The sequence below is a fragment of the Triturus cristatus genome, chromosome 3_1, assembly GCF_964204655.1.
Source record: "Triturus cristatus chromosome 3_1, aTriCri1.1, whole genome shotgun sequence".
In the NCBI taxonomy this organism is placed as follows: domain Eukaryota; kingdom Metazoa; phylum Chordata; class Amphibia; order Caudata; family Salamandridae; genus Triturus; species Triturus cristatus.
The window spans coordinates 390,289,026-390,310,180 of NC_140583.1; the positions used below are offsets into that span (position 1 = coordinate 390,289,026).

At 45.2% G+C, this 21,155-nt stretch overlaps 1 protein-coding gene across 3 annotated transcripts in view; it reads left to right on the forward strand.

Annotated features, from left to right (window-relative positions):
* The window catches only part of ATOSA (atos homolog A), a 408,075-nt gene that overhangs the window by 343,375 nt on the left and 43,545 nt on the right, over window positions 1-21,155 (forward strand). For all 3 annotated transcript variants that reach the window (XM_085644168.1, XM_085644169.1, XM_085644167.1), the window contains one exon: window positions 8,011-8,169. In XM_085644168.1, the coding sequence (XP_085500294.1) occupies window positions 8,011-8,169 (159 nt within the window). The remainder of the gene's footprint in view (window positions 1-8,010; window positions 8,170-21,155) is intronic.

Consider the following 21,155-nt stretch of genomic DNA (forward strand, 5'->3'; position numbering starts at 1 on the left):
TTTTTGACCCTGGACTGTGGACGTTCGCTTTTATTTCTTAAAAAGCGCTTTGCTTTATTTTTCATAGCGCTGTACTTAGTGAGCAGTTTTAAAGAATTCCCCCAGGCTTCGTGGAAAAACGGGAGCCCACCCCGCATCTGTGCCGCTTTTTGGCGGATTTAAAACGACGGGTGCCCACCCCGCGTTTTGCCAGTTTTCAGCGGGAGCCTACCCCGCTTTATGGTAATCTCAAAAGCAGCGGGTGCCCACCCCGCAGTTTTGTGTCTTAAAAACGGGAGCCTACCCCGTATTGATACCACATTGCAGAGACCTTAAAAGAAAATCACCGCCGTGGCCGGGTAAAACAGGAAATCAGGCGCCCGGTGTTGGAACGTGGGCGGGGCCTGCCGACAAATGCAAGAGCCTTGCTGGTTCCACTTCCGCCCCGTGTAACGAAGAGCAGCGCCGCGTCCCAAGACCCAGGCGGGAGCCCAACCCTGCACTGGGACGTGCTGCCTTGAAGGTCTGGAGCTTGGCAGGCTCCGCATCCAAGTCCCGGGTCCCAGGAGGGGGCTCGGGTGAAGAGAGACACGCGTCGTTAAGGCGGAAAGAAGCAGACGGGAGCCTACCCCGCGCTCCCGTGCTCGTGGGGAGCACCGCCTCTTCCAAGCCTGACCTGCCGACGAGGAGATACCGGAGACGGAGCGGAGTCCCCCGAAGCAAGCCCGGTAAGTCTAGAAGGGCTGGGGGGCTCCGTGGGGACTAAGGTTGGTGCCGGTCCAAGCCCGGCCTATTTCCTGGGCGGCCCCCACCTGATAGGGGGGCCGCTCCAACATCGGTGGCATTTTTAACTAATAAGAGTGGCGCCGCAGTGTTGGCAGTGTTGGTGCCCACGCAAGTGTTCACATCTGTCCTTGCTGCTGCTACGTCGGGCCATTTGATTATTCCGAGTCCCAGATCGGGACTCCAACGCTTGGGCATAATTTGCTTAGAGCCCGCGCGCTCCAGCCTGGGCCATATTTTGGTCAAAAGGGTTCCAGTGGGGTCCTCGAGGGTCCGTGCTACCCCAGGTTGACGCATGATTATTTCAGGAGCCAGTGTGCTCCCTACGGCAGGTTTATCTTCAAGAGCCAGATGGCTCCAACGTGTTGCTGATTGTTTCCCAGAGCCCCGTGGCTCCCACGAAGGGGGCACAGTTGGTTAAAGGGCCACTGAGTGCCCAAGCCTCATATTACCCTTTCCAGCTGCCCAGCACTTAGTGGGCAGCTGCAACGTTTAGGATTGTGCCCCTGCGCGCTTTGGCTTTGCTGCATGAGCGGCCAGCCCAGGCATTCTGGACATTGGGCATTTCAGCCCCGGTGAGAGGCCAGTTGGCCTGGGGCCAGATTCAGTGTGTTGTGCCCCCGATTGGGGCTCACTGTTTTTTTATGTCAATTTATTTCCCAAGGGTTTTACACTTGTGATGCCTACTGTAATGCCTATTGCGTAATTTGTGATGCTAGTGAGGTTTGGGCATAATATAGTTTTATGCCTAAAGAGATTTATGCGCAAGGTGATTTATGCATCCACTGTTTTGCATTGCAGGATCTCATGCTAAGTTCCTAACGTTACCAGTAGTTACTGGTTGTGCGCTACATTTATTATTTGTTCTACATTTACAATTGGTGATTTGTGATGATTCTGACGGTTTCCATTGGCCCTGTCTTGTGTAAATAGTCCCCTGTAAATTCTGCCTAGTGCCAGTTGGCACAGTGTAAATTATGTGATTATTATCTAATGTGCTTATTATAATACAAAGGCTATTTTTATATATAACCTTGTGTGGAGTTTCCTTTGTGGTGGGCCTAGGGTGTTGTTGCTGTGTGTGCGCGCGCAAACGCTTTACACATTGCCTCCGGGATAAGCCTGACTGCTCGTGCCAAGCTACCAAGGGGGTGAGCAGGGGTTATCCTTGGCGTGTAACTTCCTTGCCCTGACTAGAGTGATGTTTCTGCCTGGCTTTGGCGCAAGCCTTAGCCAATCAGAAATCCCATTTCTAACAGTCACCTTCTGGAAGAACTGCACAAACACAACCAAGACTCATTCCACAATGTACTCTGTGAATTAAATCTGCTGGATTCAGGAGACAAATTTTTCATCAGGGTTAACATTTATAACACAGATCCCACAGTTTGTTATTACTGTGGAGACCACTTACATGACCTGGAAATAAGTGGAAAGTTTGTTCCACAAGATTTGAGTATCCACCTAAATCTCTTAGGAACTGAAAGCTGTTGAGTTGAATCTTTGAGCTTTTCTTCCGAGGATAGCAGGTTCTTCAGTGCTAGTGCACATGGGCACTACGACAATGGTGCATTACATAAAAAGCAGGTGGCATAAAATCTGATCCACTTGAACCTCAAATAATTTGGGAATGGACGTTAAAGCACTATCTCAAGCTAAAAGCCGAGATAATGCCCAGCTCACACAATCAGAATGCAGACAATTTAAGCACAAGGACAAAGAACAGCCACAAATGGGATTTAAACCAATACATTCAAAACGGAATATCCAACCGTTAGGGGGGGAACCAAAGCGGGATTTGTTTGCCACAGTTCATAATCAGAAATGCCAATTTTTACGCATGTTGGCATCAATAACAAGCATTGGCATAGCCAATAGGTCTCGCTTTTGGGACCTTCTAAGTATTTAGTTATCCAGCACAATATTCTTGGTGCAACAACAACTGTTGCATGGCTAAACATTTAAAAGGTCCCAAAGGCGAGACCTATTGGCTATGCCAATGCTTGTTGTATTTACATCAGTTTTAGGTATTTGGCCTAGCGCTATCTTTCAGGGCCAGCGAGCGCTTTAAAGAGAACTTTTAAATGTGAAGGGCAGTACCTCAAACATGTGGAAGAGTGGCAACGGGGAATCCGGAAAGGACGTAAGCACACATCTCCTTTAAACTATTTAGGTTGCACAACTTTACCTATACTGACCATTTAAGGTACACGGGCAAAGAGTCGTTTGCCCAGGAACGCAGGTGATAATCGGAGAGTGAAAAGCCAGGTTTCCGTGTTCCATGGCAGTGCATATATCGTCCCTAGATCGCTTCTCGTGCCACACAGCGAGCACTCGACCTTCTGCACCCACTCCTTCCGCCACGCACCAATTTCAAGCCGAATTAAGATAATAAGCTCGTTAGAACGGCGAACAACTGGCAGGTTCATATAAATCAAACAGGTCACCGACACTTGTTGGTTACAGCGCTAAGTGCTCACGATAAAAAAAAAAAGTGTCAGAAAGCGTTACATTAACACCGTGTTGTTTTTGTTATTTCAGACCTCGAATTGCCACCAGATTCTTCAAACCAAAATAAACATTTTTAAAGCTTAAAATTAAAATAACACAACACATCTGCTCCATGGCCGAAGGAATGACGTGTTTTTCTGAAACCCAAGTAAGTCAGTGAAAAATATGCAGCTCCGAGATGCAAATTTTAAGACAAATAAAGTTGTTGTTTCTTTCCAAAGAATATACAACAAGGACATGGGTGCAGACTTTAAATGTCACTGTCCAGTTCAGACATGTCAATAAGACGTAGTAAGACACACAGCCTCAATTGTCCATGTCTACAGATGCAGAGAAGTAATTAGCAGTACAAAACCTTTGAGGTAAACAACTTTAAAACAAGCAGGAAGTGAGATAAGGGAGGGGGTAGGGGAGAGAGGCACGCAGGCTGGCAAATGGTGAGCACTTTCGCGGCCGCTTTGATGTTCTCAGTGGCCGCGTGGCTCACTGTGAACATCAAAGCGGCCGCGAAATGATCACGCAGGCTGCCAAATGGTGCGCGCGCCCGGCGCACATGCACTGTATTTGGAGGCCTGAAAGCACTAGTTTGCACTCCCAAATCCCCCGTTTACTAAAGCTCTCGCGAGAGCAGCGCTAAGGCGCTGGCTCAGGCAAGACCTAAAAAGGGTCATCGGGGAATGTGTTTTTTCGATAGAACGGACAGGAATCTATCAACACGTATTTCTCCCCAAATACCCATGGTTCGAAAATTTCTGAACAAAAGGAAGAGAGAACCATGCAGAATCATACTAGGAGCTCTAAAATGCTCCTAGTATTATTTTCTCACCAAGATATTTCACCTATCTGTGAAAAGTCATATACAACTAAAACCAATTTCAAACCTACTCACCATACACAATCATTCAGATCCAAATACCTTAAACATTTCGGCATGGCTGCTAAACACGATGAATTTTCGCATTAGGCATCCTAGAGGATTGTAAAGAAATCCTAGCTAAAGCTAGAGAAGAAATAACAAATAGAACTTTACATTTTAAATAGAAAGGTTTCTGTATATGGCGACAAATTTAATAATAGTCATCTTATATCTTCTGTGCCAGAACACATATTGCCTTATGTACTGCATCTGATAAAAGAGGGAAACCCAATAACCCCTTTAGAGCTTGATCAGTCAGTACATGCTGGGAAAGAAGAAGATAATTGATGAAAATGCTCAAGAAATATTCAAGGATATAATTGTGTATTTAAATGGATATATATGTAGAATCAGTCAATATTATGCTGAAAATGAAATAGCACATTAGGCATACAAATGCAAAAGTGTTTAATAAACGGAAGGGTTACGTCTTGAAACAAGCAACTGAACACGAGGTACAATTTCTAGCACACAACATACACTTGTGATAAATAATGGGACAGCATATTGATGAATCCAAGTTTAAAACATTCTTTTGACATGTATACGAAGATCCACTCTTGTTGAAAAGTTCTATACAATAAATCATGTTGGTCATGGATGGTATTGTTGTTTTCATTTAAACAAGAAGTGTAGTAACCGTCTACATTTCAGTCTCTATCAGAATTAATAAATGAGACCATCCTCAGGAATGCATTGCAAAGGGTGTGGATGATTGCTACTAGATTTTCTTAAGTTAAAGAGAAACAATTATATGTATGCCTAAAAATTGTTACATTCTGGAGTTGTACTGCAAACGTGAGCAACACTTATGCATCACATAATAATATAGGTGCAGTGTTGATACAGAATTATGAGATAAAATGCAGCATATTAGGATAGGGGGGGCTCCTTGGCCTCAATCAATTAATCAGTGGCTCATATAGCACGGCTACTCATCTGTGAGGGTCTCAAGGTGCTGGGGGACGTGGGTCAGGCTACTGATTCATCTGGGCGCAGGGGTTCAGTCGTAGAGCCAGGTCTTGAGATACTTCCTGAATTGGGTCAGCGACGAGGATTGCCTGAGGTGGAGAGGCAGAGTATTCCAGGTCTTGGTGGCGAGGTGGGATAAAGATCTTTCTCCACTTTTGTTTTTTTGGACAGACTAATTCCTTTCTGTCGAGCAGATGCCAAACAGTTTGGATGCCGCCATTTGCTTTGGACTACAAACCATTAAAAATTGGTGTTCTGGAGGGCTCTGCATTAAGTCCACCAGTGTTTAATATTTATATGCCGTTGGCAGTCCGGGTGGAATCTTTTGGAGTGTATGCTGTCTCATATGCTGACAACACACAGATTCTTTTAACCTGGGACGATAACATCTCCACTTCCCAGATTAGATTTGATGCGTGCCTGTCAGCTTTATTCTAGTGATTGCGCTGTAGCAATCTCCAGAGCAACACCAGTAAAAGTCCTGGTTTTCAGTTCTCCCACCACTTTATGGGGTAGTGAAGTGTGACTTCTGCTCTGTCTCCCGCCATGGTAGTTAGGAATCTTGGGGTGAAGTTTGACAATACATTTTCCTTCTACTCCCAGGTGGTCAGTGTGGTGGTTTCAGACTGCTCACATCTTTGGGAAAGTTTCTGTTTCTACTCTCTCCCTCAGTGCCAGAAGATGGTAGTGCATAACCTCGTGGCTGGACTATGCCAGTGCTTATTACTGGGGTCGCTCATTGCACCAAATTAAGAGACTGCAGTTGGTACAGAACGCAGCCTCTGCTTCTTTTAAATATCCTGAATAACAATTAAATCCATTTGCATCTTAAGGAACTCCATTGGCTGCCAATTCTGTAGAGAGTGAAATTTAAGGGATTGCTGTTGGACCACCAAGTTTTTCATAGATCTGGTCCTGCTTATCTGGCCAAAATACTAATTACCATCCGGCCAGAACTTTGCACTCCTTGGATGCATTGCATGCAGTGATACCTAAAACTGAGAGAAAGAAATTGGGTGCGCTGCGCCGGCCGCTTCCAACTGGAATGCCCTTTCTCTCTAAATGCGTGCTACTAAGGATGAAGGTTCCTTTAAGCGTAGTCTAAAAACCTGGCTGTTCAGATCTAATGCAGTTGTTGGGTCAATGATCGAGAAGCCGTGCGCTTTATACATTTTTAGTTGACTGATTGATAATAGCTCTCTGTAGACCTGCAGAGGAAGAATTAGTAAAATATTAAAAACCTGCAAGCATCTATTATCTGTATGGGCATTAATTGTGGAAAATTGCACACCACAATGATTGGGATATCGTAGCCCAAAGAGTTAAATATAGGTTGCGGCTTTCTATAAGAATGTTAAACTTTAGCAGGCAGTGGGGCATGTCTGTGTGCACATTATGTGTCAATATAAATCGCGCTGTTCAGCTTTTTGAGAATTTTTTTACTTTCACTGACATTTGCTCGGTAAATATTAGTGACACACTGAAATGAGGGAGGCATCTGTTGCTTGATGAATCATAATAAAATCGTTGCCAACATTTTTGTTTAAATAAAGTAATACTAAGTGTGGTTTCAGATCGCCTTAGACCAGTGACATTGTTTTCATTTTAATTGTCTGCTTACAGCGTGTGCTGTCTTCTGGGCTATGAAATCGTATTACCTACAAATGGGGGGAAAACATAGAGCAGGCCCCTAGTAAGGACGTCAATATGAGGCCAGTACTCTTCCCCCTTTATTACACATCCACAGACAGCCCCTTGAAAGCAAATGGCATGTTCCAACCTTACAGGTTGAAAAATCAAGTAACAAACAAGGGAGGTGAGGGTGGAGGGGAATTGAACACATTCAAGAATGCTTGTGCTAAGGTAGCACCTGAAATTCTTTAGAGTTCCGATGTTTCTTTAGCAGATCTTTTGACAGTCCTTCCTGTAGCATTTTTCAGTTGTTAACTAGAATGGATGAAGGCAGCCACAAGCTAACAGTTCCAGCATTGTAACCAAGGTATTTTTTTTGTTTTCAATAATGCACTGAAGACGTCCGCGATATTGAAGAAACCTGTCCCTTAGGCAAAGGGGCATTTTCTCTCTAGGAGCATGTATATATTCTACTTGCATGCTCACTCCTCCTTACACTAACCAATTGTTTTGTATGCCTGTGTACGTGCACTACATTTAAAAATGTTAGGTACCTTATTGACTTCTTCTAGCGATTTCTGTATTTCAGATCCTCGAAGAGTGCTGCTTGTGAATCGCAGACGTAAATTACTATGGCTATCTTCTATCCCCAAATGTATGCCCAAGTGATTATCCAGTTATTGATCTTTTATATCCTTTGCATTGTTTTTGTTAAGTATGGTTCACAGAAATGTTTCTTTCTCGAATAACTCAGTTTTAGAATCATTTTGTAGAGTTGAAAATGTGACATTAAATGCTAGTTTGCAATGAGTCCATCAACATTGTGTGTTTTGTTACATTATTGATTATATTCCTTTGTTTAAATGTCAGCTGCAGTTTGTTCACATAGCCACTCCTCCTTGCTCAGCATTTATTGTAATCTGTTCTTCTTTGCAGATCCTACAGTCTGCTATTGTATGTCTGAGTTTGGCAACTTCTAAGGGTGTACATGCTTTTATAGCCCACAGCTTATTATAATAAATATTTGGTGTAGTCTAGAAAGAATGCTGTATTTTCTCATAGTCTTTCAAAACTACTGTGTTTGGAAAAACTTGTTGGAAAAATGTGCTTTTTCAAACAAGCCCTTTTATGCTGTTTGTTAGGAGGGAACTTTCTTCACCTCAACCAGAGTATTTGACTGAAGCTTTAAAACTAAATATTTTCTTCTTTTGTTGCAGGAGTCTGTACTGAATTATCGATTGGAACCCCTAGGCATTGTTGATGGTTTCACAGCGGACGTCGGCGCAAGTGGCCTCTTTTGTCCTACTCACATGACCCTTCCAGTAGAAGTGTCTTTCTATTGTGTTTCTGATGACAATGCACCTTCACCTTACATGGTAATGAGCATTCTTTATTTAAATGTTAATTGGGGAGTTTGAATGACATTGTGTGCAAGAAATCAACCTTGTGGGACTAAGGTGGGAGGGAGGCTCACAAAGCATGCAATCTTTTTCACCGAATGCTCGGAAAAGAAACCATAAAATAATGTTTTGTTACATTTTTATATAATTGGCCGAGTTCAGGAAGTAATCTCAGAGACGTTGGGTATCACCAGGACCAACTAATCAAAGGGCAATAGTTAATGCAATGAGGAATGTACTGTCCTATTATAATTCCTTAAAAGTATATGTTTGTTGGGTAACCACTAAAAGGATCAAGAAAATGTGATCAAAGAAAACTGGATGCATGAGTTTAACCAAGTTCAATTGATGCAACTGAAGTCATCCTGATAATCCTTCATAGATTCACAATTGTATTATTCAGTGTCGGTTTGCTATGACAACTCTGTAGCAAACGTTGAATAAAAGTGATTATAGTCACGCTGCTATCCATCTCATTATATGACCCTATCAGAGTCCAGTGGACTGGCAAAGCTTTGAGCTCCCCTCCCCCAAAGGCTTTTATAGGTCAAATTTCCTACTGTGTGCAAATGAGAGGGATGCTCTAAAAATCTGCTCCAGTTATTTAAAAAACTGAGAACTATTTGTTCGAGGCATATGAGCTGCAGATTACACACTTTTGCATAGATCGCCATCTGGTGTTGGGCCCGGATGTTTGCAGTTTGTTTTTCCGCTTGGTAAGTCTTTGGAAGTCACGAGGTCGGTGACTCCTCCTTTGGATCGTATTGCGCATGTGCTTCGGCTCCATCCTCCGATTGTTTTTTTCCGCCATTGGGCTCGGATGTAATCTTCGCGCTCAGGTTCCGAACATTTCCAGTTCGCCGATCGAAGCGGAATCCTCACCTCACATCGCGGTATTGTTTCGATCGCGATCTCCTCAATCAACGCACCTTCTCATCGACAAATCTTCGGTTCCAGTCGTCGACGCCGGCCTTCGGGCCTACCCAAGCTCCGGTCCCGGCTGATGGAAAGAACTCCATTCAAGAAGTGCCCTCGATGTGGGTCCAAATTCCCCCACACCGATCTTCATGAGGTGTGCAACCTCTGCCTCTCCCCTGAACACGAGGCTCGAGACTGTCCGGCCTGTAAGTCTTTCAGATTGAAAAAGACTATTCGGGACCGAAGAGCCAGATGAAAAATGACACACTCCTCGACCTCCGTTCCAGTCGATATCTTCGGAAACGACATCAGCGCACCGAAGAGGACCTCGTCAGTGCTTCCGAGGCCGACGACTCGGATGTGGAGGACATCACTCCGGCGCAGAGGGTCGTGAGTAATATACCCCCCCCCCCCACACCCGCGCCAACACCCAAAAAGGCTTCGGTCACGCCTTCGCCTCCGGGCCTAGGCAAGACCAGAGACACTGCTTCACACACCCCACCTTTGGGCCCGGTGAAGAAGCCAAATAAGCCTTCCGGCAGCTCGGGCTCAAGCCAGCCTGCCAGCGGTGCCGAGAAACACACTTCGGCACCGAAAAAGAAATCGGCCTCTACCTCGACACCGAGCTCCACACCGAAGTCCTCGGGATCGAAACCCAGCGCTTCTGTACCGACGCCATCTTCGGTACCGACCAAACCCCATAAGGCCCTCGGCACCGACACTTCCAAGCCGAAGCCCACCTCGGCGCCGACCAAGAAATCGGAGGTTCCCAAGCCCAGTGCTAAGCAAACTGGCACGGACAAACCTAAAAAGTCATCGGCCCCGAAGACTTCGGCGCCAACGGACCAAACACTGTCACAGGAACTATTTACACCGGATCCCTTACAAAAAACTCTTCCAAAAAGAGACATTTGGACAAATCGTCTCCGCCTCCACCTCCAAAGAGGAAGGACTCTGCTACCTCCCCTTTCAGAATACCTTCCCCCACCTCCTCCACCCTCTCCACCTCCGCCCCCTTCTCCACCCCCACCTCATCGCTCTCCAACCCCGTCTCCAGAGGATGATGATCAGGGGGACCCATATCACGATACAGGGGGATGTGCCCCAAGACCCCACCCCTACAGGATCCCCAGACCCATGGGACGACTACAATTACCCAGATATTCCCGACGTCCCACAAGATGACCTTTACCCTTCCAGGCCATCTCCACCGGAAGACTCATTAGGTTTCCACCACCTACTTCAAAGGGCGGCACACTATCATGGGGTAGACTTACACACTGACCCAGTGGAGGAGGATTTCCTCCTCGACACATTTGATACCACACATAGGTCTACCTCCATACTACCTATGCTCAAGGGGGTGGTAAAACATGCGCCAGAGGTTTTTAAGGACCCAGTCAGGGCCAGGGTCATTAACCCACGCATAGAGAAAGTATAAAGCTGACCCCACAGATCCTGCCTATATCAAAGGGCCAGCGCCACTAGATTCCCTAGTGGTTTCCACTGCATGAAAAAGGTCAAATTCCCAGGCGTCAGGCGAAGCACCACCACCTGACAAAGAGTCAAAGCTACTGGACGCGTCAGGAAAGCGCACGGTGTCGCAGGCAGCCAATATATGGCGTATCGCCAACACCCAAGCGCTATTGGCCAGATACGATAGGGCACATTATGATGAATTATAAACCATAATGAACCACCTCCCTGAAAGATACAGAACTATGGCCAATGAATTAATTCAAGAGGGTAAGACAATAACTAACACCTCTATACGCTGTGCCTTAGACGCAGCAGACACAGCCTCCAGGGCCATTAATACTAGCGTCCTCCTCCGTCGCCATGCTTGGCTAAGAATATCCGGTTTTAAATCAGAGGTACAAGCCTCCATCCTGAATCATCCCTTAGACCAAGAACCCAAAGGTAGATGAGGCCCTCGAAAAAATGAAGAAGGACACCGATACGGCGAAGTCCATGGGAGCCCTGCAGTCACACCCTCCTAGGCGCTCTTTTCGCCGCTCTTCCTTTCGGAGTACATCTAGAGGCTACTCCTCAGATAGCGCGTCCACTTCCTACAAATCCCCCACTCAGTCCACCTTCACAAGGGGTTATCAAAGAGGCGGCTATAGGGGAAATAATAATAAAGGCAGAGGCAAAACAAATTCCGCCCGCTCTGCCACACCGCCTACCCAATGACTTCCCCCCGCTCCTTCCAGACCATCCCACTCCGGTCGGGGGCAGACTTCAAAATTTCATTCATGTCTGGGAGACCATCACCTCAGACAATTGGGTGACCCAAATTATTCGGTCCGGATACTGCCTGGAATTAACATCTACCCCCCCCAAACATTCCACCCAGGCAATGCCCAATGTCACAAGAACATTCCATATTTCTAAAAGAGGAGGTAATCTCCCTCCTACAAAAACATGCAATAGAACAAGTTCCCGTCAATCAGCAAAATTTAGGGGTCTACTCCCTATATTTTCTAATACCAAAAAGGGATGAGACTCTACGACCTATTCTAGATCTCCGGCCCCTAAACACATACATACATTCAGACCATTTTCACATGGTAACGCTTCAGCAGGTGCTTCCGCTCCCCTCCCAGAACGACTTCCTCACCACACTGGACTTGAAAGACGCATACTTCCACATTCCAGTACACCATGCTCACAGAAAGTACCTCAGATTTGTAGTGGACGGGCAACACTACCAGTTCAAGGTGCTCCCATTCGGAGTCACAACAGCACCACGGGTATTCACCAAGTGCCTAGCAGTAGTGGCGGCACACCTCAGAAGACAGCACATTCACGTCTTCCCATACTTGGACGACTGGCTGATAAAAGCCACGTCCTACAACCAATGTGTACACCACACTGCCACTACAATCCAACTACTTCACCAACTAGGCTTCACGGTGAACCACCAAAAGTCCCAGCTAACACCATCCCACATAAAACAATACCTCGGTGCCACCATAGACACCTCAAAAGCAATAGCCTACCCCAATCCGGCCAGGATTGCAAGCATTCAGGCTTTGCGACAAAGATTCATACTTCAACACTCCCTTCCAGCAAGAGTGTTTATGCAACTGATAGGGATGAAGGCCTCTTGCATTTTCATAGTGCCCCACGCAAGACTCCAGATGCGTCCACTCCAAGAGTGCTTAGCGCGCCAATGGAACCAGGCCCAGGGGCAACTGACAGATCTGGTGTTGGTAGACGGTCGCGCCCATCGCTCTCTGCAGTGGTGGAACACCACAAACCTTTCTAGAGGTCGACCGTTCCTGGATCCGGTTCCACAAATAATACTAACAGACGCATCGCTCTCCGGCTGGAGAGCTCATCTATTACACCTCACAGTGCAGGGCACATGGACGCCGCAACAAAAGTTACTCCATATCAACCATCTGGAGTTACTAGCAATCTCTCTAGCCCTAAAATCTTTTCAGGCACAGATTTCTGGCAAGGCAGTCCTCATTCGCACAGACAACATGACGGCCATGTATTACATTCAAAAACAAGGCAGCACACACTCCACAGCTCTCCCAACTAGCACAGAGCATATGGAGATGGGCAATTCCACACAAAATCTTTCTCCTAGCCCAACATGTCCCAGGAGTCCAAAACACCATGGCAGATCTGCTCAGCAGACAGACGCAACAGATCCACAAGTGGGAACTTCACCCGCAGGTTCTTCACCCGTTCTTTCAAACGTGGGGGCATCCACAAATAGACCTATTCGCCACCCACGAAAACAAAAAATGCCCAAGCTTCGCCGCCAGATACCCACACCCGTTGTCCAAAGGAAATGCGATATGGATGAACTGGTCAGACAAATTTGCGTACGCTTTTCCACCTCTCCCACTAATTCCATTAGTGGTGTGAAAGCTACAACTGCATTCCCTCACGCTGATCCTAGTAGCTCCAACATGGGCCAGACAACCGTGGTACACCACGCTGCTGGAACTCTCGGTAGTACAACACCAAAAGCTACACCTCTCACCGGGCCTCCTAACCCAAAACCATGGAGAGATCAGGCACCCGGACCCAGCTCAGCTCAACCTTGCGATCTGGCTCCTGAAATCCTAGAATTCGGATACCTAAATCTTCCCCCTGACAGAGAAGCTTGACACCCTACCACTAGAGCCTGCTATGCTGCCAAGTGGAAAAGATTTGTTGTTTATTGCCATAACAACACAATCAATCCTCTAGACGTGTCTATACAACACATCATATGCTACTTACTCCACCTACAAAAGTGTAATCTAGCATATACCTCCAATCGGCTACACCTCGCAGCAATTGCAGCTTACCTACAAAACAGGCAGCACCTATCACTTTTCAGAGTACCTGCCATTAAAGCCTTCATGGATGGCCTAAAAAGAATAATTGCCCCCAGAGTACCACCCTCACCTGTGTGGAACTTAAATATCGTTCTCACAAGGCTAATGGGGCCGCCCTTCGAACCTTTGCATAAATGCGAACTGCAATTTCTCACATGGAAAACAGCTTTCCTTGTAGCCATCACTTCCCTTAGAAGGGTCAGTGAGATACAAGCACTTGCCATACAAGAACCTTTTCTTCAAATGCACCAGAACAAGGTTGTTCTCCGTACCAACCCAAAATTCCTACCTAAAGTAATTTCCCCTTTTCACCTAAACCAATCTGTAGAATTACCGGTATTTTTATCACAACCTCAGACTGTTGCAGAAAGGGCTCTACACACGCTAGATGTCAAACGAGCCTTACTTTACTATATCCAAAGAACACAACCTTTCAGAAAGACCAAACATCTCTTTCTCTTTCTCTCCACCACACAAGGGCAACCCCATCTCAAAATCAGGGATAGCTAGGTGGATTGTAAAATGCATCCAGATTTGCTACCACAAAGCAAAACTAACGCTATCCGTTCCCCCTAAAGCCCATTCTACACGAAAGATATGGGCATCTATGGCTTTTCTAGGGAACATCCCATTAGATGATATCTGCAAAGCAGCTACATGGTCAACACCGCACACTTTCACTAAACACTACTGTGTAGATGTGCAAACCAAGCAACAAGCTAGTGTGGGCCAGGCTGTACTAAAAACACTATTTCAAACCACTGCAGCAGATACCGGTGGCCGCCGCGAAGGTTGGGAACTGCTATATAGTCTATGCAAAAGTGTGTAATCTGCAGCTCATATGCCTCGAACGGAATATGCTACTTACCAGTATGCATCTGTTCTTGGCATGTAGAGCTTCAGATCTACACACGCCCACCCGCCTCCCCGGCTACCTGTATCTGTTCCAGTCTATCTTATTTAGATACAACACACATGGGTTTCTTCACTGTTATTACTACGCTCCATCTTTCCCTGTTGGCGAAAAACAATCTGAGGATGGAGCCGAAGCCCATGCGCAATACGATCCAAAGGAGGAGTCACCGACCTCGTGACTTCCAAAGACTTTCCAAGAGGAAAAACAAACTGCAAACATCCGGGCCCAATACCAGATGGCGATCTAAGCAAAAGTGTGTAGATCTGCAGATCTACATGCCAAGAACAGATGCATACTGGTAAGTAGCATATTCCTTTCCTGATGTTCTTTCTGAGAAGTGTTACTTTGCGGAGTATTTCATAGTTCAGAGGCTAGTGCCCCTCTCTCTCTTTCTCTGGAAAGCTGGGCCCAGGAATGATTGTTTTTATTAAACTGATTGACATGTTTTATTTACTGTGGCAGAGAATCCTTCCAAAGCAAAAGCATCTGCTCCAGTCATTCAAACCCTGTACCCAATTTTTTTTCTGATGAGCCTCATTTGCAGAATATTTATTGTCTCAAACCTGAGATAGATTTTTTGTTTACTAGTCATTCCCTGCAAAATGTAAAAAGTTTTCTAAATGAAAGAAACTGGTTTCTGATTTACAAGCTGGCATTTAGACAAGAGTCTCTCCAAAGCGCTCCCGCCTATACATCAAATGAGTTCTGTGAAGAAAACAGGCTAAAGACTGTATCCTCCCAATATCCTAAATGCAGTGCCGTAAAGACTGATTTTGCCTACTTGATGTGAATGTGCCCACACATATGCACATTATGGATTGGGGTGTTTGAACGCCTTTCATTGATGAAAAAGACTGGACTTCAACCAGATCCCCTTGTAGCGCTCATGGGATATGCAGCAGAGAAGGATAGTGTTGGAGCAGTGGTGCTCGTCCTACTGTGGATGCTTGGCTAACTAGTATTATCTATTGTGATACGACAAACTAAGTATATGTAATATTTTAACCTCCTACAGCCAGGCCAAAGGACAGTTGGCAACCGCTCCGGTGAGTCACTGGATATTTCTTCCAGTATGCTATACGCACTCTGTGCAACACTGCTTCGCCTTGTATGGTAGGCTTCCATTGTAATTCTTTGCTGCTGCCGACCTCCCTCCTGAAGTGTCTCTATCCATGCACCCTATCAATGTTTGAATTTGTTAGTGCCCCTTCCAGCCCCCCCCTCTCTTCCAATATATTGACAACTGATATGCAATTTCCCACTGCATGGGTTTTTGATATATTTGCCTGTTTCTGTTTTAGAAAATGGTAAATAGTTTTTTTTTTAAAAGGCTGGGCTTGTAGATGTCTGGAACATTCTGGCCTCAAAGCACTCTGTGGCTGTCTTCAAGCTGCAGAAAACAGAACCTCCATCTTACCCATGTCCGTCACCAATATCAAAATCACCATTAACAAGTGGGTCAGAAAAGAGAAGATTCTCAATGACAGCAGAAAAGACCCCCAGAGCCATCCTTAATGACCGAACAGCAGGCTACCATATGAAATTCATTATGAGCCTCTGTTATTTACGAAACCTTGTTAGAGAAAACCCTTGTATATTAGATCTGTGCATACTTTAACCTTGCAGTCATTTATGACTGCATCTACTCTACTATCACAAGTATTATAAGACTACCTTATACCATTAACCATAACAATACATCATTGCGCTTAATCAAATTCCACCATTGAGATTTACCCTGCCACCTCCAGCAAAAATTCAGGAAGAAATCTCTTCTATCCAAGATAATGTAGAAAGACGGTCAAAAGGTATTTTTTTATCATGGGCGACTCAGATGAGACTATGTTTCCAGCATTTGCCATGGTATGAACATACTAATTAGGAAGACAATTACAATGACTACCCATGTTGGAGCTTTTGACCGTCAAGTGTGGGTACTTTTTACACTTAAAAACAAATCTGCCTCAAACTTTACTCAAGCTTGCCTCAGCTTACACTGGGTAGTGAGGCTTCATTTTCTGAAATAGAAGTTGTCCTCTATCCAGCCCACAGTGAGACCAGGTACCCCAAATGGTCTCTCACAGACCTAGCGCTCAAGGTCTGATAAAGCCTCCATCTCATGGGAAAGAGGATGCAGATGATGTCTGGGTTCAGGAGGAAGAACTCTTCCAGATGTCAGACTACAGAAGGAGGCAAATTTTGGGATCACTACCATGGCTCCTAGTAACAGTTGGTTTCCCACGTGATACCAAAACCCTCTAATTCATATTACAGTGCAAATTTCCCACCCAAATGGTATAGCCTTGGTGTAGTTTGACGTGCCTGTATCAGCCTCAGAAAATAAGTAATTGCTTAATTTAAACTATAAAACCCAGGCATACTAATAAAGATTGTTCTGATATTGGACCATGTTTACAAAGGTCCGCTTTGTATGGAAAAACCTAGCCACTTTGCCACCTCTTTTGGTACTGCTCTATGCCTGAAAAATAAATAAACTGAATAGGTGGCTGTAATTACCCCAAGATGTATTCTAAAAACATATTTGACCAATCCACATGGTACAGAATAAACCCAGCCTTTCACTGTACAACAGTACCAGATAATGGGAAAAATGGATGCTATGTGGCTAACTAACACACCAATGCATTTGCAGCAACTCGCTAGGAGGCTACTGTAGCTTACACCAACCATTGGCCGTGCCAGGCTGCCAATGACAGACCAGCACAAATACTAACCGTCACACTTCTACAAGCCTAACAACTCCGTCTATTCTAGGCCCCCAAAGGTATAAGAATGACTTGTGCGGCAGGAATCAGTTATTTTTAATGTATATTGAATTAATAAACAACTGTTGTTGTGCTCATTTCTTAATTTGACAAGCAGCGCCGGAAATCACCAGCTTAAATTACGCACTGTAGACAACTAGGCCTGGGCCTTGCCCTTGTCCTGGAAAGGAAGACTGAAGACCAGTGGGTGCAGGCCAGAACTATCCTAAATGAAAAACAGACTACAGAGACCATTATTGGTACCATTATGGGTGTTGCAAATGCCAGCTTTAAGTGATGGTCAAGAGGTGCAGTGTTTAGGTGCTGTGGATGGTTTCGTAGCACATCCTTTTGCATGGAAGTGAGGTGAGTTTCCCAGATTTGCCTTTAGTTGGGCATTCCTCGTTTGCAATATATGGCAAATTCCTTGCCCTCACTTCAAAGAAAGTATTTTATAGAAAGGCCAGAGAAGTCCTCTTCCATTGAAAGGAGGTCATTGTAGAATGACACTTTTTACATCTTTTAGGCAGCACAAACCCTCCCAAGCTCTCAATAGGAACCATGGAAGCAAACAAACAGAAAAAGCCTACAATTACAAGGTGGGCAGAGGAACGCAGCGCAAGGGAAAAAAATATACTGCTATGTTGGACTTGGGTAGAATGGGGCACTGTGTTATTGTTTGTAACAGGGCACACAGTTACTGCTGCAAACATGGGTAGAGTTACCCCTCTTCAAACGTACTATAATAAGACAAAAGTAGGACTGCACCTGCTGTTGGCACCTGTAAGGAGAGCTCTACAGCTAGACTTCCTTCCACTTGTACCTAGGACAAAGAAGTGGATTCTAAGGATCAGTTGGCAGACCTCCTGATTTGTTAAGCTACAGGGTACAACAAGCTGCTTGAAGCCCTTTTCCTGAAGAGCCTAGCTGACCAGTTCCAACAGGACCTGCCCTGGACCCTGCTGGTAGAATCTACTGTAGTGAGTCTTGAGCCCCCATGTGCTGTTCATGACGTCCTGGGACCCTTGACTATGTCAAAGTTTACTCCTGCTAACATCCTTAAAAACCTGGAACTTCAAAACTTCCGGACTCCAAAGACCTCCAGAAAACCAAAACAAACCTGCCAAGTCAATTCGACAAAGGTGCATTGTCACTGGTCTAAAGATTCAGGTATCTCCCACTCCGATTTTCCCCAGCAGCATATCCATTTCCGTAAGACGTTGCGGAGAGGGTATCCGATCCCGTGGAGCCCTGTTTATTCACAGCCTGTAGCATTGCCCTGCTGGAGGAATCTGAGCTTAAAAAAAAAAGTTAAAAAAAAAGTAACAAAGTCCGAACGGAGAAATCTTAACATGACTCCTGTTTGGAGCTTTCTAATGAAGTTAATGACTTCACCGAGACAACGTTCAAAGGCTGACCGGCCTTATGCAGCCCATCTTGGCCACAGTCTGCTGCCTTACCTCACTGAAGATTTTCTGACTTCCGTTCCCGAGACAAAGTCAGAAGGTAAAACGTCTGGTCGGGTTGAACCTGGTTTCTGTATCCAACCTGCACTCCATAGAATCACGTTAATGTAACAGTGAAGCGCAGCCAGATGACCATTGTTGGCCCTTAATGCTTTTTGACGCGTTTTTCATCTGCGGTTCTCCTTACCGGATTTTGTCATGTTGGTGTAATTGTTCCATTAAGTTATTCTCCATTTTTATTAATTGGAGTTGCATTTTTGACTTTTTAAGTGTGATGGTATTTCTAAATGCTTTATAAATTTTCTTAAGTTAAGCCTGTCTGCTCTGTGCCATAGATACCAGGGGTTGAGCTCAAGTTTAAATTACTAATCTTTACTGGACCTAACAAGAATAATGACAGTATTACTTGTGGTGGACTACCATCCGCCCCAGCTAATAATCCACTTTCTCACTGCACCATTATAGAAAACCTCTCACTGTCTTTGAATAATGGGGGATAAACCCAGGAATGCTTTTATAAGCGACTTTCATTGGCTATGGCCTGTGCCCACCAGCAATGTATTGCTACTACCTGTCCAGGAAATAGTGTACATCTTTTGATGGAATGGGTACCACAGCTCCGGTCTTTGGGAGAAAGCAGCACCAATCTCCAGGAACCACAGGACATTACCTGATGGGTAAGCCTTGAACCTGAGAATTAAGCATTTTATGCAGACTTTTATGCCTAGTTTGGGCCTTACATAATTACTTATTGTGCTTTTAATTCTCGAGAAAGGGATCCTCCCCGGATTCCACACCTTAGAATTATTACGGGCCACCTTGCTGAACCTCGGAACATTGCAAAAATGTTTCTCCATTTTCCCCATTTATTTATAAAAATATATTCTCTAACTCCGATCCTCTTTGTTTTAAATTCATGCAGCACTTTGAAGGGTAATTCGTTTTCCTTTTTAGGTCTCGCCTTGCTATCGCGTAAGCGATCGCAAAGCGAGACTATAGTAAGGGGCATTTAAAAGTGTTCCGAAAAGCGGATTGCATGGCGAGCACACGCACAATCACGCGCATCGTGCCGCCTTGCAATCCGTTTGGCATCGCACTTCAAAGGGTCCGCTCCCCCGCCTGGAATGCGCTCCCCCGCCCCCGCCAAGCTCGTCCAAATGTTTACGTTTCACGCGCGAATAGTGGCCTGGATCTCGTTCAGCTGCTAGTAGCATTTCCCTTTCGCCCCCCCCCAAGCTGACTGAGAGTTCGCATGTTTTTGGACAGTTGCCCTTCGTCGGGAATTAATACAATGGCCTGAAGAGAGGGTGAAGAAAGTGATCATGCTTAGTGCGGAAAAATCCTGCGGGAGTCTTCGGACCACCACAGGTTTCCAGAAATCTAGTACAGACCTGTGTTTCGGGGTATATCCGCGTTCCTGGAGCCGTTTATGTGGAACGTGCCCGCAATGCGCACTTTGACATAGCAACCAAGGACAGTGCGTCTTGGGTATTTCTGAATAGTTTGCTCATCTCCGCAGGGCACTTTGCGGGTCCCGAGACGCCAAAAAGCGTTTCCTTGAGAAATTCGGGTTGAGTTGCGTAGCGTTTTTTCTGTAGTGTGTTTTCTAGCTCTTCGTTTCTCTAAGTTAGTTCATCTAAACGATTTAGCCCGCAATATATACGGTTTATCCAGTACTGTTACAATTCATGCTGTTTTCGAGTTCTAATTAATTTACCATCTTCTGGTGAATGTCTTGATTGCACTCAACTGTAAAATGCGAGAGCCTCGTTTATAAAATAAACAACTTTGATAGCCAAATCGAAGGAATTAGTCTTAAGTTTTGTTTTCCTTGGGAAGGGCTGCTCACTGGCCTGGCCACGAGAATCGTTTCTACCGTGTTTTGGCGATGTGGACTAGTTGTAAACTGTGGAACCAGGAGAATTTGCAATTCCAGCCTCCTACTTGCGCTATATAGGGACTGATCACAGACTGCATTCTGCAGAACGTGAACTTTTGCTGCTACCTATATACTAGAAAATGCTATTCTCGAACTTCCATGCAGACCACTGTTTTCTATCTCACTTGCATATACACCGTAGTTGTAGATGGAACCGTGAAAATGATAGGGAACACACACCCACAAATGTGTCAACACCATTGCTGTTTACAAAATACACGTCTAAAGTTAATGCACCCCTAAAGGCCACACAGCTGGTATAAATATACTCCAGCCAGGGCTTTAAGTAAGATGAAAAAACGAGCCGTGGGTCACTCAAAGGGACTGTAATTGAGGGAGTGGCTTAAAAACACCTACGGTGAAAATCTGCTTACGTTAGTGTGCTGCTCAACTGGTATTTTGCTGCTTGTTTAGGGTTTCACATCAGCTGTGCCACTTTCACCAGGAAGCCCCTCTGGGTTGTTCGCAGCACCTTGTTTTATGAATTCTACATTTTTCCACTCATGAATCTGAATGTTGACCCAAGTGTTTCATAAAATATTGACATTCCGCTTAAATCATGAATTATGCGAGAACTACAACAGCCATAAGCAGGTACCTCTGTGATTCAGATAA